This window comes from Peromyscus californicus, unplaced genomic scaffold, assembly GCF_007827085.1.
Source record: "Peromyscus californicus insignis strain IS unplaced genomic scaffold, ASM782708v3 Scaffold_14__1_contigs__length_90479793_seg_2, whole genome shotgun sequence".
Taxonomy (NCBI): Eukaryota; Metazoa; Chordata; class Mammalia; order Rodentia; family Cricetidae; genus Peromyscus; species Peromyscus californicus.
This window is the reverse complement of record NW_026294436.1, coordinates 42,495,850-42,512,619: the sequence shown is the minus strand read 5'-3', so window position 1 is coordinate 42,512,619 and position 16,770 is coordinate 42,495,850. Positions and strand designations below refer to the sequence as shown.

The window sequence follows — 16,770 nt, the reverse complement described above, 5'->3', positions numbered from 1 at the left end:
TTTCATCTTGCCTTCTAACCCTCATAGCCATCAAAATCCCATTTTATTTAGAGCTTAACTGAGTTCTAGTCTAGAATGTCATAAAGTTTCTTAAAGTATAGCTTGGCATGGGAGAGGAAATTCTCTTCAGTTATGAAATTTAGAGTTCTTCCTCAAAATATAAATCCATTTTAATTATAAAAAGCTAGCATAAACACACAGATTTTTCTTACTATTACACACACATTAACCCCCCCCCCATCTTCTCTCACCCTTATACACACGCACATGTAACATGTATACATTTTCTTCCTGTCTCTAGCAGCCTAGGAATTAACACTCTTAAGTTACCAAAGAACTTTCACATATACCGTTTTACCAATCCTTAGAATTCCCTGTGAGATGATCAGGTAGGTAATGGGAATGGTGACGATGGTAGCATTTTCATTCAATAGATGAGGAAAGTAGAGTTTAAGAGATTAAATATTTTAACTACTAATTGGCAGAGTTGCTTCTCAAGACTAGAATTTTTAACACTCTGTATATCTATATTGAGAAGGATAAGAAAGACCATTTATCTTGCTACCCTAACTAGATAGAGACATGTTTCAGAGGCTAAGACTATCTGGAATTCATAGTTTGATCTTAGGTTCTTAACAAACTTTGTAGTGCTGAGAACATAGTTTAGTAGTAAAGCACTTGCCTAGAGCACATACGAAGCCTTGGATTCCAGATCTAACACAGTTAAGTAAACAAACAAACAAAAAAAGGCCAAGAAAATGTCTTACCTAAAACACACTCTTGAATGGTCCTAACACACCAGGAAGTCAGTTTCTAGAAACGTAATAAATACCACCACTTCTCTTTCTCTAAATGGTTAATATAAAAGCTCAGTATTGGCATTCTGATATGTACATCTGTGAGCTTGCTTAGCATCAGCCAATTCTTTAGTCCCTGGTTATCCCTGGCTCATCAGATATCCCGCCTTCTGAACACTCAGCCTGTCCTCTCTCTCGTTCTGTCCTCTCAGCTTCAGTAGGTTAACTTCATAGCTGGCAACATTCGTTTTGCAGAGCAAAGTAGCAGTGTTAAGGGCATTCTTTATGAGGAAAAAAAAAGAATGGTTCTTGGAAGTTATGTATATGAATTCAGAATGGTTTGTCCTTTAACAGATGCTTGTTCTCTTTCCCTACTGCCTGACCCTCGCATTAACAGACTTACCTAAAACTGAAAACACTTACTAAGAGTGATCACAGTGATGTAATTGTTTTCCTGAAGCATAACTGGTGTTTGGAAATGGTAATAAAAATCTCTGATGTAGGTTCAGTCACCTGTGGATTCTGCCACAATGTCTCCAGTAGAAAGGACAGCAGCCTGGGTTCTGAACAATGGACAGTATGAAGAGGATGTGGAAGAAACCGAACAAAATCAAGATGAAGCCAAGCATGCTGAGAAGGTAGAACCTAATTTGTCTTTGTTGACTTAATGGCCCCACAACTGATAGGTGATTAAAAACAAAAAGGAAAACACAAAATTTGGCCTGCTTAACTCAGGCCTTTGTCTCTTTTTCTTGTGTTACCCATCACATCTGTGTATTATAGATTAGTAGTGTCTCTGTGAGTATATGGACAGTGTCTATTACGCTAAGGAGGAGAGGAGTGGCATGATTTTTAATGTAGGTTACTTTAATTTAGAAAGCTTGTTTTTTTCTGATACTTGTTTCTAACCTTTTTAGTTGAACATTTGTTACTTCTATAAACTTTGTTCTTCAAGTTCACAATTTACTTTGGGACCAGACAATCTAAATCTTGGAAACAGTCAGTTTATATTTCAGTTGTTCTGTTGAGTTTCTTGCCTTTTGTGAATAAAGACTGCTTAACTATATAGATAATTATTTAAAAGGTATCTGTTGTTTGAGGGGTTTCATATAGTGTTTTGGAGGATATATGGGTTTGTTTGTTTTCTGAGACAGGATCTCAGATATACCCCCATACTGGCTTCAAATTCAGTCTTCTGGCCTCTACCTTGGGAGTTAAGGGCATTTATTTTATTTACTTACTTACTTACTTACTTATTTTTTATTTGCTTATTCATTTATTTATTTACATATTTTAAACAAAAGCAAACCTGGAAAATAATTAAGCAAAAATATAACCTTAAAGTCACATTTAATTGACCATCAGACAACTAACTTTTTTTTGGTTAGAAAATCATAAACTGTGCCTGATGATGCAGCCCAACCTTTCAGAGCTGTCCTAAGGCTTTCTGCTTCAGCTTTTAGATTAACCAGCATAATTTAGAGCAGTGGAATGGATAAGCAGTAGCTAGTTGCCTTTCACCAGTTAAATGAGATGTTACTATAGAAGTTGTATTTTACCAAACACCACTCATATTTGTCATTAGTTTACTAGTGACTATAAGTAGCCCACCCATAAGGAAGGTCATGTTTCTCACCTTGCCTGGACAGTTTCACTCTGTTGCACTAACAACCCCGTCCACAGGAACTTTAGTACATGAAAGGACCAAGTAGCCAGCTGAATTACAGAATTTATAGAAGGCTAGTGAGAACGTAGATAGATTCCAGCAGGTGGTACCAGATCAGACATATGAAGCCACATCATGAAAATAGGGCAGGAGACAATATTAATTAGTCCTCGAGAAGATGTAGGCCCTTGTCATTGCTAATTACCTAAATACTTGATACTTTTATAATTAAGGGAAAAGCAGCAATAGCCTGTTCTGTCATGAAATTGTATTAACTGATTTAGTTGCTTAACAGAATGTTGCTTATTCTCTGAATAGTCTAAAGGGCGAGTTCTAGTGGAGTAAAGATAGTCTAATGAGCCCCAGTGTCAAGAATCCTGCAGTACAGGTGATGACGTAGAAGTCTTTCTCTTGCAGACAGCTAGCTTTTAGCCTAAGTCATTTGTTGGACTTCTAACTATTTAGTCATTTTCTTTTTCTTTCTCCCTTCTGTTCGGTACTGTTACAGATTGGATGTGGCTTGCCACGACTGGTAGTTTAATGTGGAGAAAAGTGCATAAATCTGTAGAGTGTGTAATGCCAAGTTAAGATTCATAATGTCAGTGCTTCCTTAGCATCCATGCCAGCCAATACTGTAAACAACCTGGGCAGCAGCAGGGACATGGCAGATCAGACAGTATCCGCATGTCACCTGGGGTTCTCTGGCTACAAAGGGCATCGGTACTTCAAAGCCAGTATAATTCCTGTCATCCATGCCTCTTCCCCTTTGCCAGTATGAACAGGAAATTAGCAAACTGAAGGAGCGCCTACGAGTGTCCAGCCGGCGGCTAGAGGAGTACGAGCGCAGGCTTCTGGTGCAGGAGCAGCAGATGCAGAAGCTGCTGCTCGAGTACAAGGCCCGGCTGGAAGACAGTGAGGAGCGGCTGCGCAGACAGCAGGAGGAGAAGGACAGCCAGATGAAAAGCATCATCAGCAGGTCAGTAGACCACCTGGTAGCTGATTGGCTCTAGATAGGTACAAAGAGGTGGGGAAATGATCCAAATACTTTCAATAGCCCCTCCCCCCCCCCAAAAAAAAGCCATTTTCATCCATCTGTGTATATTCTGTGGTACTTGGTATAAGTGTAATGACTGTGACTCTCAAGTATTAAACCAAATGAGATCTGGTGTACTTACCATGAAGCGAAGGTAGGCTTTTTCTTTACCCATAACAATATTAGAAGGAAAAAAAGGAGGGAAACTAGGAATTTATTTTGAAGTTTTAGATGGGTTTTTTTAAATCTATGTCTAAGATTTAACTCAATTTGCCCAGACAAGTCCAAAAACAGTGAATGTCTTTAGAGCCAGAGGACCAAAAAAGTGCCATGGATGCCAGCAAAGGAGAGTAAAGAAGAGATCCACTTGACTGTATTTGCAGAGCACTTGCTATGGGCCACACACTTTTCTAAGCACTGTATAAATAGTATTTCGTTTTATTTCCATCTCGGTTTCTGAAACAGGTATTATTGCTTATTTACTGAAAGAGAAACTAGCAACAGTTGCTTGCCCAAGGTAACATAGTGGAGACTTAGGATTTGAGCCAGGTATCAGCCTCCAGACTCCAGACTCATAGCCACTACCCTCAGTATTGTCACATGCTTTGGACAAAATAAGAGAAGAACAGAAAAAGTGTTGCTGTTTTAGTAGCTTGGAAATAACTGACTTCATACTGAGAGCCATAGGAGTAGAACTGAGGAGTTATATGCATAAGTGGGTTGAAATGTGAGGAGTAAAGGAGATATGAGATCTACTACAACATCCTGTAGGAAACATATCTGTGCAAGGGAAGAGGATGGGATGGTAGCTACAGTGTAACTTTAGAGTAAAAGTAGATGGTTTGCAGCCAAGCATGGTGGTGCTTGCCTATAGTAATCCCAACATTCAGGAGGTAGAAGTAGGAGTACCAGGAGTTCAAGGCTAGCATGAGATACTTTCTCAAAAATAAATAACTTAAGTAGATAGCCTTTTTATTCTATTGTTGTTTTTCATTTGCTATTTTAAGGTGTTTGTTAAGGGGGTCATCTAATAGGAAGATGATGATTATAAGAATACTATTCTCAAGAAAATGTAATGTTATGCCCAGCCACAGGTAAAAGAATCAACTTAGGATGTCTTCTTTCAAGGGAAACTGGGAGAGGAGGAAAAGAAAGAGAAGGTTATGGCAATAAAATAGGTCTTCTATTGGGAACCACCAGTTTTAAGTTTCTCAATCTCTGTTTTACCTAGCCCTGTCTTTGAAAATATTGATACCTCCTTTCTGCCACATTCTAGGCTTATGGCTGTGGAAGAGGAATTGAAAAAGGATCATGCTGAGATGCAAGCAGTTATTGATGCAAAGCAGAAAATAATTGATGCACAGGTAAGCAGGTCCTGGACTTAGTAGAAAGCACTTGTTTTTTAATACCTGTTATTTTCTGACTTCCCTCTCTTGCAAATGGCAAAGCAGTAGAAAATGAGACGCTGAAAGTTTCTTGGTATTACCCTTTGAATAGTAAATGAGTTTCCATATGACCTCAATGATTTTTCTTTAATGACATAGCATTAATATTAGCATGCAGAATATTGTGTATTAAGTGTAGTTGTTTGACAAATCTTAGCCTAGTACATGATGAAGTTAGTTGGCTTCCTTCCTTGTGGAAAGGAGGACGTTTTCTAAGAGAGTAACTGTAAAAAGTGCACTGCATGTATCTGGCTTGTGACCTCCACTGACCATTGCTTGGCTGTGTTCTTCACGGTCTTGTCAGTCATATCCACTGCCATCAACACCTAGTCCTAGTAAAGGAATTGTAGGGGAAAGATAAGTTTGTAGAAGATAGCTTTCCTTGTTATTCTTTTGGTTCAGAGTTTGGCATTGCTGCTTGGAATGTGCTTGGCTGCTCTTCTGTGTTGATGCTATGCCTAGAGAACCTCTTGGATATTTTAAAAAGGTTGATAAAATTAGAACCTATGATAGCTACACCTAGTGAGATGATAGCCTGCAAGAGCCCTTCACAAGGACACCAGTGAGCAGAGCAAAATCTAGGATGTAGGAAGTTTCCAGTTCCTTGTTGCTTTATCACTGTAGAATATGATTTGTTTCCTGGATGGAAATAAATTGCAAAAGGCAATTATAGTTTTGATAGTGGTTCATCTAGCCATACTGAGTGTATTGCCTCTCTAGGAACAACTAGCCAAGTTTGCATTTCTCATCTTTAAGCTATGAAATAATAATGAGAGCATTCTACTTCATTCTCTATGTATCAGCCACTAGTCAGTATATACTAGAGCCCCCAGTATTCTTAAACATGCACTTCAACATTTGAGTTTCCTTATGAGGTCAGTGTAAGATGAGGTTTATTTTTCAATAATAGCATAGCCCTGTGAAGAACGCTTCACAGGCTTTATCCATCTTGGAGCTCACTAGACTTAGAAGCTAGTTAAGAGGTGTGATGCTTTCTCACATGCATAGCTCCCAAAATGTTTTAGACTCAAATTCTGGACAGTTTGGCCTCTTTTGAGCCAGAGAAATGTTAGAATTACTTTACTTGCTCTTTTAATTATTTTATTCTTTCTAGGTATACCCAAGGTAAGTGAGGAAAGAATAGTAGAAACAAATCCAAGACCATCTTGCTATATTGTCCTATTTAAAAAAATCACTTCATAAACTTAAGAGAAACAGTGTCGATAAAGAAGCCAATTTCATCATGAAAACTAATGCTGAAAGGTTCCACTTTGGTTTCTCAATATAAGTATAAAGCAGGGTGAGCCTTATTAGTAATCACACAGAGAGATTTTAGTGCTGAGATAGAATAGATTTCAGCCAATATAAGGCAGTCAGTCTTAAGCAGAGGGAACTTGCCAGCAACACAGTATGGCTCTGTGTATGCTGGCCTACAGGACAGCCCTGTCATTAACTTCTAGGGAGTTTCTACTCTGCCTGTCCCTAGTTTTGATCTGAGTATAAAACAAAAGTCGTAGTTACTAAAGGTGAAGTCTAGGAAGGGAATTTGATTGACCAAGAGTCAAAAGCTCTCAATGAGTCCATCAGATGGTGTCACTACAGAGGAGGAGGAAATGGTATCCTTGGATCTCCGTCAGTCAAATTTACAGTCTGGCCATGGCAGTTTGGTTTTCAAAAGGCTTGGTTCTCTGGACTATTTCAATGGAACCAAGGCACCTTCCATAAGCCAATGCTCCCACTGGCCACTCAACCATGAAGACCACTCTCAACTAATGGGTCAGAACATACTGGGCTTTGTTAAATGTGATATGTTTCCCACTAAAGCATAGGCTTTAGTATATCATAAATTCCTCTACAAAAGCTAATATAGATCCCTAAAGAATACTCAGACAACCCACTGGACATTTGAAAATCACTATACCAGGCACAGCACAAATCATAAATACCAAAGGCAGTTAAAAATATAATGGTGTCTTAAAAGGGAGCATTCTCAATCCAAACTATTGGCTTACTGGTACATAGAATCATAAAATAGCAAAGGACTGTACATACTTAGATATTCTTTGTAACAAATGACTTTTTATCAGATTCTTTTCTGTGAGAATGAATCTTAACATCTTAAGTGATTGTTGGAACAGAGTAGCCCTTTTGGCTTCGTTTCTTAAATGAAGACATATTTGGAAATAATAGTCTCCCCAGGAGGTAACCCATAATTTTATATCCACAGCATATGGCTTAGTACCAATAATAGTAAAAAAAAAAAAAAAATTCTAAATGGAAACAGTTATTTTCTTTGTGCTAGGATTAATTCTAGCACTTGTCAGAACACTAACACTCAGGTACCCCAGGAATGGTTTTCATCCCTCACCAGCCCCTGTTCCTTGTTGGGGAATTCAGCTTCTTCCTCTCCTTGAGTCAGTTCCTGCTACAAAGCACAGGTGCACATCAGTCCCTTTCTGCAGAACTGCAAAAGAATGAGTGGCAGAATCACAGTCCTGAACCTCACAATGATGACACCAAGGAATAGAGCCAACCATGAAGTGTGGCACCTTTCACCCCCAGGCATGAGGGCTTGCAACTCCTGGATCTCTCGTATGACTAGATAGAGAACAGAGAGGGGCTACTTCCTATGAGAAATAAAGCAGCTGCCTAGTTACTATTGCAAGTGATATCTCCACTGTGTTAAATTACAGGTCATAAATGGAAGTGAGATTATTCAAACAGGCAAGTAATCCCTGTGCGTTCTCTAGCTGAGCAGTTCCCAGCCCTGGCCAGTACACTGGCCTCCTACACATTCCAGCTCCTGGCACTCCCATGTCCTTCCTTTCAGGCATGTTAGATTGCTTTGTGTTCTAAGCCAGGCAGAATCCAATGTCATAGCAATTTTTGCCAACTGAACTTTACTTTCAAAAGATCTAGTTTCCTGTTTGAGGTTGTTTTTTATTTGTGGGGGTTGTTTGTTTGTCTTTCCTTTAATTTCTGTTTTATTTGAGAGGTTGACAGGAGGGAAACTACAAAGGGAGTTTTTCTGCTTAGAAACTTTCAGGTGTCTAGAAGAGGTTGTGTGATATCAGTTATTATTTGTAGGCAATATGTAATTATAGTCCTTCTCAGGTTCTTTTTTGACCCTTTAAGACTCAATTTGATTTTTTGAGGGGGTGGAGGATTGTCTTGTTTTGTTTTTGTGAATGCTTAATTTTTTTATGAACCCCGAAAATGCTATTTTCCTTAGTATTGGGGCCTTGTCATTTGTCCCAAAACTGAAATAACTTTCCTTACCTATTTTAAGAAATTACCAGTTATGGTACAAATTTTCACTTATTAGGTAATATGCAAGAAATTTATCAAAATGAAACAAATGTTTATTAAAAATTTAAATACCATTTATTCTGCTTGGGGTCATTCCTCACTATGAGGAAGGACATTATATTTGGAATCTACCTATTGTTCTTTTTGACTTGTCCTTACTTATTGTCTTTGAAAAAAGCTGTATTAATTTTCCCACTAAATTCCACTAGCTATAATTTTTAAGTAAGTACTATTTTTAAGAGCTTTACAAATCTTTCTTTGAATTTTTCCCATTCTTAAAACAAGTCACCTTTCTTTAAAAAAAAAAATCTTATACCGTCAGTGGATAGTTAATAATACTGATTCTGTATGTCTTATCACCTGAGTTTTACAGCAGAAAATGGGAATTATTTTAATGAATAGTAATAGCAAGAGTTGGGTTGCTTTTATTTTTTCACTCATTTGAACTGTAGCCACCACCTCTACTGCCATAGACACCTCCTTCTCCCAGCAAAGTGAGTGATGGAGAAAGGCAAGAATTGCCTGATGCTGTCGTCAGCGGTGGCTTTACCCAGACTTCCCCAGGACCATCTCGAGGCTTGCTCCTAGCAGTGTGTTCCAGCAGAGCAGCACTAGGTTGGCAGCCCTCTGTAGCTTCTGCTTCCACAGCAGGAACAGCAGCTAGCTTCAGCCCTCTTGCTGCTCTTTAAACTGTACCATGATAAAACTTGTCTCTTGTCTTCCTGAGTGAACTCAGAGACTCCCAGGAAAGAGAGCTTCGTTTGCTGTTAGGGTTGATCCTCGTGGGCTATTTTCTTTTCTATTTATGAGCATAGGTAAAGATTGTCCCTCTCTGTCATTATTTTCTGAAATATAGGTACTTCGTGTTTGTTGGGAAAAGTCCTAGGATGACTCAAAGATAAAAGTCTCAACTAATTTTTGTGAGACTGATGATGTTTTATCTTACTTTAACTTTTCGTCCCTCCTTCCCTCTCTCTGGTGGATATGAGGATATTCAACAACCCATAGTTCCAAAATATTGTCTCTAAAGCATTGTTTGTTTGCTTGTTTGTTTGTTTGTTTGTTTGTTTGTTTTAAAACTCAAGAGAAAATGAAAGCATTCCCTTTACTGGGTAGCTTTCCTGGAGTAACTGAGCTGGAATGGGTCTAGGAGCCTGTGTTCTCTGTCTGTTCTCATGTGTCATGTTGATAGCATCCCTTTCAGCACATCTCCCTCCCCATATTCTAGCAACTCCTTGGTCTGAGCTTCTGGCTGCTCTTCTCTCCTCTTGCTCTTGCATCCTCACCTTGTTGGAGAGTCTAAACTGCCACCACGTATTGCTTTAATCTGAGCAATGTGACTTCTTCCCAGATGGGACTGTTATGCCTTCTTTGGGAGGTGAACCCATGGATCACGTGCACTTCTCTTCTGTGAAATGAAACCTCTGGTGCTTCTTTCTTTGCCACCTAATTTCCATGTATCAGTTTTAACAAAAGCACTTAGTACATAAAGGCAGCTTGACTCATGGTGTCATTTTCATAAGACAGCCTAGTAATACCTCAATATATCGTTGGTAATAAGTCTTGTGCAGAAGAAAAAAGAGAGATTAAGGGGAGGAGGAGCTGAACCTAACCAATGTGCAGAAAGAGGCAGAGACGTTCCATTTGTTTGGGGAGCACCATGTGTACTGTGCTGTGAGAGAAAGTATTGGACTAATCATTCAATAAAGAAGGAAAGTGGCTTCCTCCATGCAGCCTGAATAAAGCCCTGATTGGTGTGTTGTAGGAAAAGCGGATCGTGTCCCTGGATTCAGCCAACACAAGACTGATGAGCGCACTGACTCAAGTGAAGGAGCGGTACAGCATGCAGGTCCGCAATGGCATCTCTCCCACCAACCCCACCAAGCTTTCCATCACGGAGAATGGTGAATTCAAGAACAGCAGCTGCTGATGGACTTTGTGAATACAGACTGTGGGAGGAGACAGAAGGAAGCTGCCCAGCTCTCCTATCCCAGCCCTTTACCCTCCAGGTTTACAGAATGTTGCTTCAAATAGCAGTGTGTTGAGAAACTCTGAAATGAAGAAAGAAACCTTGTCTTTCAGGGCATAAAGCAAAGACTCCCAATGTCGATGCTTTCCCAGTGTCTCTATGTACATAGGGAACTTAGTTCTGGGCCATGTACAAAAATACCACTGTAATATACCAAAAGGAAGTTAATAATGTAGATTACCTTTTTAATTATTACTATTTTATTATTGTTTTTCTCTCGTTGAAAGCACTGCAGTTTCTAGTGGAGGAAAAGTAGGAGCCGAGTGAGAGTGAGAAATGAGCCTGTCAGTTCAGTAGGTAGAGACTCTGTGTATTGGATAGGAGCACATGGAGTGCAATAGGACCTTGTCAGAATGATTTTTTTTTTCCCCAGGGATTCATCTGCCAGTTTAAAAGCCCCACCCTAGACCCTTACCATTAGGAAAACATGCAATACCAAGACCTATACAAAACAGTAATTTATGCCTCTGGTCAGCCAGGATGGTTCTGATCAGACAGTAATCTGATTTAGAGAGGACATGGATAAAAGTGGGTGGTTGTACCAAAACTGAATTAGAAATGAGTTCTGAATTCTGTCAATATGTTTCCTCCATCTACAGCAGATGGAATCTTCTGCTTTAGATATGGGACTTCTTTATTTTTTAACTCCTACTTTTTTTTAAACTACTCATAGGAGTTGACAGAACTCTACATATCTATGTCTCTCTACCATCTTCATTTTCCTTGGGCACTGCCCTTGCCTCCCCATGCTGGGAACGGTCAGCACCAGCAGGCTTGACTCTCCACTGAGAGGTTTTTCAAGTGTGCCATTCATTAGCCATCTGAATAAATACCCTTTCTTCCACACAAAAAAGGGCTAATTACAACAGAGCAGGAATCTCGTGACTATTTCCCACTCAAATTTTCCTTCCTATTTGTGTTTTTACTTAGGATAAAGATTGTATCCACCATACTAACAAATCTGTGGGCAGGGCTATTTCATCACCACTTTTAACTTTTAAATTGCTGCTTCTTTCTGTTTATCCCTTCCATAAAATTTGGGAAGGAAATCTAAAACTGAAGCATGTCTTTCTTTTTAAAATGCTGATTAATCTTGCTACATAGAACCAGAATGTGAGGATGGCACATTCCAGTTGTTATTCCACACTCGTGGTAGACTCAGCAAGAATGACCCAGCTTATTATTAATGGCTTTAATACAGGACAGAAAATCCATGTTTTTCTCCAGAGTGTGACATGTCACCTGGAATGCAGGCTTAATTACCAGAGGCGGAAAAAGGTAGCTGCAGGTTAAACAAATATTATATATAAATATATATACATATATTCACACATATGTACATATAATGTGCACATCAAAAATGTTCATACCTTCTATGCTGTCAGATATACACAGATAATGTTTAAAAGGGTCCTGAATCTCTTTAAGCAAGATCTACACCATTTTACGTTGAAAAAAAAAAAAACAGCATTTCTCAAATAAGTTAATGTTTTGTTTTGGTTTTTTTAAGTTATATACTTTAAGATTTTTTTTTAAGTAAAGGATGCGGAGGAAGACATAACAGAGCCATATGCATGGAGTATGTGTTTCTACATAGTAGAATATTTATAAAAAACAAGAGAACGTGTAGTACCCTCTTTGTTTGAAGCCCAGGCATCCATACCAAGCCCTCCTTTCTACCAAGTCCCAGGCATGCATTCCAAGTCTCCCTTGCCCCTTAGATTGACCTTTATGTCTGACCTTGCATTTCAGCAACCTCACCAGAACCCTCAACTGACCACCTTTGGAAAGGGTTTCTTCATAATAACCTTTTTGTGTCAGACAAACGTCTAAAACAGGAGCATCTCACTGTGCTTGGAGCTGCAGGCCTCCATGGCCACTTGAGTGTTTTCTTGACCCTTAACGGCTATTTTACCAGGTCTTATCTCCTCTCCAAACTGAGGCCACATTGTGTTAAAATTACTTCAGAAGAGAAAAGTTTTTTGATTCTGCAGTAATGGCCTGTATTGAGTGAAGAGGGAATGTAAACATAGATCTTTTCTTGTTTGTAGCTTAGCAGTGTTTCCTTCATTCTTGAAAACCCTTCAGTAGTGCCACAGAGAAGCTAGGCAATTCTTAGTCTCAGTGGCCTGAAGTATATGATGTGGTGACGTCTTTCTTTGAGGTTGAGAAGGTATTGAGATGCTGGTTATAGATTACAGAGTTGATCAAATAAGTGTAGTGATGAATGCAGTGTAACTATCAACACTCTGGCATCTCTGAGTGCCTGTCTGCACTGCAAGATTGAATTTCAAAACGTTTGGACATAGGATGAGGCCCTCTAGCCATCGTGTTACCATGAATGAAGAGAAAAAAGTAAAATAACAAAAATAGTGAGAGGATTAGAGGTCAGAAGTTCAGCATTGTTGCCAGATATTAAATCTCAGATTATTCTTTGAGCCTACTCATCTTTTTAGCCTATCAGAAATATTATTCTGGAGTATAGCTCGGTTGGCATAGTGCCAGCCTAGCATGCCAGAGGCCATGGGTTCAAATCCCAGCACTAATGAACTGGGATAGTGGCACACAGGCCTGCAATCCCAGCACCCCAGGGATGGGAGCAGGAGGAGCAGGAGATCAAGGTCATCTGCTGCTGCAGAAGTGTCCTGGCCAACCTGAGTTAAGACCCTGTCTCAAAATGCTAAAAAATATTTTTTTAAATATTTCTTTAGAGAATTTTGAAATCTTACAAAGTTTATTTTGAATTTTTTTAAGTATAGAAGAGGACAGCAGCGGGTGCTGATTTATATGGTGTTTCTTTAACTCCAATAGGTACATCATTTTGTTTTACTGGGAAGAAATGTGTGATTTTTAAAAAGCAGATGGGTTAAGTAGCTGCATCTTGCGATTCCTGTTTTTGTCAATACGTCAACATGTTACAGGGTGAGAATAGACCAGGGTTGGATGGAGTTTGGTATTCAGGTGATGTACTTGTGAAGCTTTTATCCCAGTGAGGGCCTGACTTGACCATTTACAAGGACAGCCTTAATAGGACCAGGAAAGGGGCTTCCTGTTTCCCTCCTACATCACTAGAGCAATAAGATTTCCAGGCTTTTCCAGAACAGCAAAAGGTCCTATTCCCATAAGACTAGCATTGCTTCAGCATCTGCCCCTGTGTGCTGCTTGGCTCTGAGCCAGTCTTTTACTTGGTGTGGAAACTGAGGCAATTGTGCTACTATGACTGTTGTTGCTTTTTCACTTACCATCAGGTTGGTGTTAAGTGTTAACTAAGGAACATTAGTGTTGGAGCCGGTCTGCTTCTGTCCTCTGTTATGGGGTTGCACAGTAAAAATGTGAGCGTTTCTAAGATTGCTGTAAACATCCAGTGTGCATACTGGGGCTGAGCAGGATTTCAGTGGCTTCTGTATTCTTACTGTACCTGTGACTTTTGTATGGGATGGCAGCTCTACAGAGCCCTGGCTTCCACTGTGTCCTCAGGGAAGTAGTTTAGGAGCAGGGTTTTTGTTTGAAGTTCCAGAGGACAATTGCCATCAAGTGTGTTTGCTTTAGTGTTTGCTCTGCTTCCTCCCAGGTACAGTTCCTGAGAAGGCCTGTTAAGGGACTGAGCTGGGAGAAGCAGCCTTCTTCAGGATCCTCAGTCAACAGACTGACTGAGCCCCAGGCTGGACTGTAGACTAGCCATGTCACTGGCAAACTCAGCATTTCCAGAGCCCATCCCACAGTTTTACTTCATGGAGGTGGGGGGGGGGGGGGTGTCTCCTTCTGCTGCAGATTAAACAAGTTCAGGGAACATTCTGCTCTATACCCCTTAGCTCTTTCTTTCTTACTTCTTTCTTTCTTTCTTTTCTTTTTTTTTTATGGTTTTTAGAGACAGGGTTTCTCTGTGTAGTTTTGGTGCCTGTCCTGGATCTTGCTCTGTAGACCAGGCTAGCCTCAAACTCACAGAGAACCGCCTGGCTCTGCCTCCCAAGTGCTGGGATTAAAGGCATGTGCCACCACCACCCTGCACCCCTTGGCTTTTTTCAAGTCAGTAATGAACTCTTCCTTGCTTGCCTCAGCAATAAAAAGTCACCTTCCCACCCTGTACCTGGGATACCCTTTAAAACTATTAATAATTTAAAGGACTTATACTTGTTTCTTAAAAGCAAGTAATGTTGAAGTTTCAAATTTGTAAGTACAAGCTTTTTTTATGTTTGAATAATTGTTATCAGTTCTTATAAAGCACCCTCCTGTCACAGACCATCTAGGAAAGCTCTTGAGCTTTGAAAGGACAAGGGTGATGCAATTTGCATGAAAGAGAGTAAATTTCTTCCGGAAAGATCCTGAGGAAGACACATGATCCAATGGACTCCGTTCCTCAGAAGTTCAAAGAAACAAGTGGAGTTGCGTCACCTGGCTCCTCCTAAGATGTATATGTGGAAAGGCAGCTCCTGGGACATCATGTGCATGCCTACAGAAATACACACCTCTTAGGGCATCCCTTTAAAAACAAAAAAGTTAATCCACTTTATAAACTAGTCATTCCTAAACTTTCTTGATGTTTTGTTTTTGTTTTGTTGTTTTTTAGATTTTATAAAATTCTATTCTCTTTTAAATGTACTATATGTGTTATATGTATATATAAGTTAAAGTAACTTGAGCTAGGTATCATTATTGGTAGCATAGAGAATATGGAGTAACAGATGACTGTCACCATCCGAGAGCAGAATACAGAAAGTAGTTTTGGTTCCTCAATCAGTTAATGCTCAGGTGTTTGAACAGCCCAGCTAGCCTTGGTAAATGCAGCAGGCCACCCGAAGAGAGGTCAGGAGTACTTTGACCCCATGGTACAGCACATTTTAATTTTCTACTCTGTTATTTTTTATCAAATGCCCTCATTGTTCCCTAGGACGTCTTGGAACTGAAAACCTGACTGTACTGTTGGTGCGGTGACATTTCCACAGCTGTGTTTTAGGGGTCCCCATCCTCTGTGTGTGGTCATGCATTTGAATATAAATAGCATGGTTATGTCATTTCCAAACCCTGAAGGAAATTATCAATTTCCAGTTCACTAAAGGTTAAATGCTAATTAACTCGATGACCGCTATCCTACAGAAAAGCTAAAATATGTAGTAAAGGTTGAATTTTGACTGGTGCTTAGATATTTCTAGCTATATTAGGATCAACTCAAGCAAACAGCAGCATATTTACCTGGGTCACACCTGTGAGGAATTTTTCTTCCAAATTTGATTTTGTTTTCATCTCCAGGGCCTTAATAAGAGTGTGTTAATACACATGACTATTTTACAAAGATAGTTCAAAATAATTTATTTTTTATTTCAAGAAAGAGAAATTCACCTTAGAAAAACAAAACCCAAGATTTTATTTTATTTTTAAAGCCATATTTTTGTGCTTTGTAGCACTCAAGATTGTTCCATATGTGATCCATATCTGCATTTCATTACCTGGGTTCTAAAAAAGATTTATTTTTGTTCTGTGAATAATTTTTGACGGTTCTTGTACATGTACAGATATAGATACGTTTGAGGTCTTTTATTGATATTCCTACAAAAAATACAAATAAACTTTAACTTTAAACATTTCGGAGTAAAGTTGCTACTGTATTTGTAGTACTGTTTCTATCATACATATATCTATGTTATGTGCTATCTTCTAACATATCTTCTGGGCACTTAGGACACTTGGTACACTGGGATATTATTCTGAAGATACATTTTAGCATTAGGAATATCTTGCCTTAAAATTTTACAACTTACAGGTAAAATACTTATGTGTAGGACAAATAACTGGCACTGGTATCAGTTGTGTTATGGTGATGCCCTTGGAAAGAAAGCTTCCTTCAGCTGCCCTAAGCCACTGTTTCCTCTCACATTCCCCACAGAGTTTGTTCTTAGGATTTTTCTTGTTCGGGTCAGGGAGTTGTCCTTATTTATCATTCTCAAGGTGTGCTATCTTCAGCTTATCTCTCTCACTCTAAAACCCAAGAATGCAGGTTTCACATGTCATTTCTTTTGTGCTACATATAGGACTATGCATCCTGGAACACTCCAGGTTATTTCTAATCTTGTGCTAGAAGGAATTAAAAAAAACCTAAAGACAGCCTGAATGACTACTTAAAAAGGAAAGTGAAAATTAGCGGATGTTTGCTATTTTTTGTTCACTTCGAAGCCGACCCATTTCAGTGTGAATTCCTCATGACCTAATATAAGCTTTAAGACTTCTTGGATCTGAAACATTAAAAAGAGAGAAGTGGGGCTGGGGATATAGTTCAGTGGGATCCGTTCCTAACCCAGCACCACAAAAAGAGAAAGAGAAGCAACTGACGATACTTTATGACCCTGTGGCTCACTTAGCTCTAAATAACTAACAGATATACTCTTCTTTATGTCCTTCCACACCGTTTCTTTCCTAGCCTGCCTTCACCTGTGTGCACCTTGCAATAGCACCAAGTTACTCAATGACTCTCAATCTTTACTGAGCATCAGACTCAT

The 16,770-nt window shown here is 39.3% G+C and overlaps 2 protein-coding genes across 11 annotated transcripts in view; one reads left to right on the top strand and one right to left on the bottom strand.

Annotated features, from left to right (window-relative positions):
• The window catches only part of Rasal2 (RAS protein activator like 2), a 309,127-nt gene extending 293,269 nt beyond the window's left edge, over window positions 1–15,858 (top strand). For 7 of the 9 annotated variants that reach the window (XM_052737302.1, XM_052737300.1, XM_052737306.1 and 4 more), the window contains 5 exons: window positions 1,301–1,435; window positions 3,237–3,439; window positions 4,773–4,860; window positions 7,635–7,665; window positions 10,016–15,858. In XM_052737302.1, the coding sequence (XP_052593262.1) occupies window positions 1,301–1,435; window positions 3,237–3,439; window positions 4,773–4,860; window positions 7,635–7,665; window positions 10,016–10,158 (600 nt within the window). In that variant the 3' untranslated portion in view covers window positions 10,159–15,858. The remainder of the gene's footprint in view (window positions 1–1,300; window positions 1,436–3,236; window positions 3,440–4,772; window positions 4,861–7,634; window positions 7,666–10,015) is intronic. The other 2 variants (XM_052737303.1, XM_052737301.1) reach the window with 1 other exon arrangement.
• Clec20a (C-type lectin domain containing 20A) overlaps window positions 1–16,770 on the bottom strand; it is a 39,871-nt gene that overhangs the window by 7,502 nt on the left and 15,599 nt on the right. The window contains exon 10 of one of the 2 annotated variants that reach the window (XM_052737310.1): window positions 14,093–16,506. The exons of the other annotated variant lie outside the window; for it this stretch is intronic. Within the exon in view, the coding sequence (XP_052593270.1) occupies window positions 16,426–16,506 (81 nt within the window). The 3' untranslated portion in view covers window positions 14,093–16,425. Of the gene's footprint in view, window positions 1–14,092; window positions 16,507–16,770 lie in introns of those variants that run through there. 2 annotated transcript variants of the gene reach the window in all.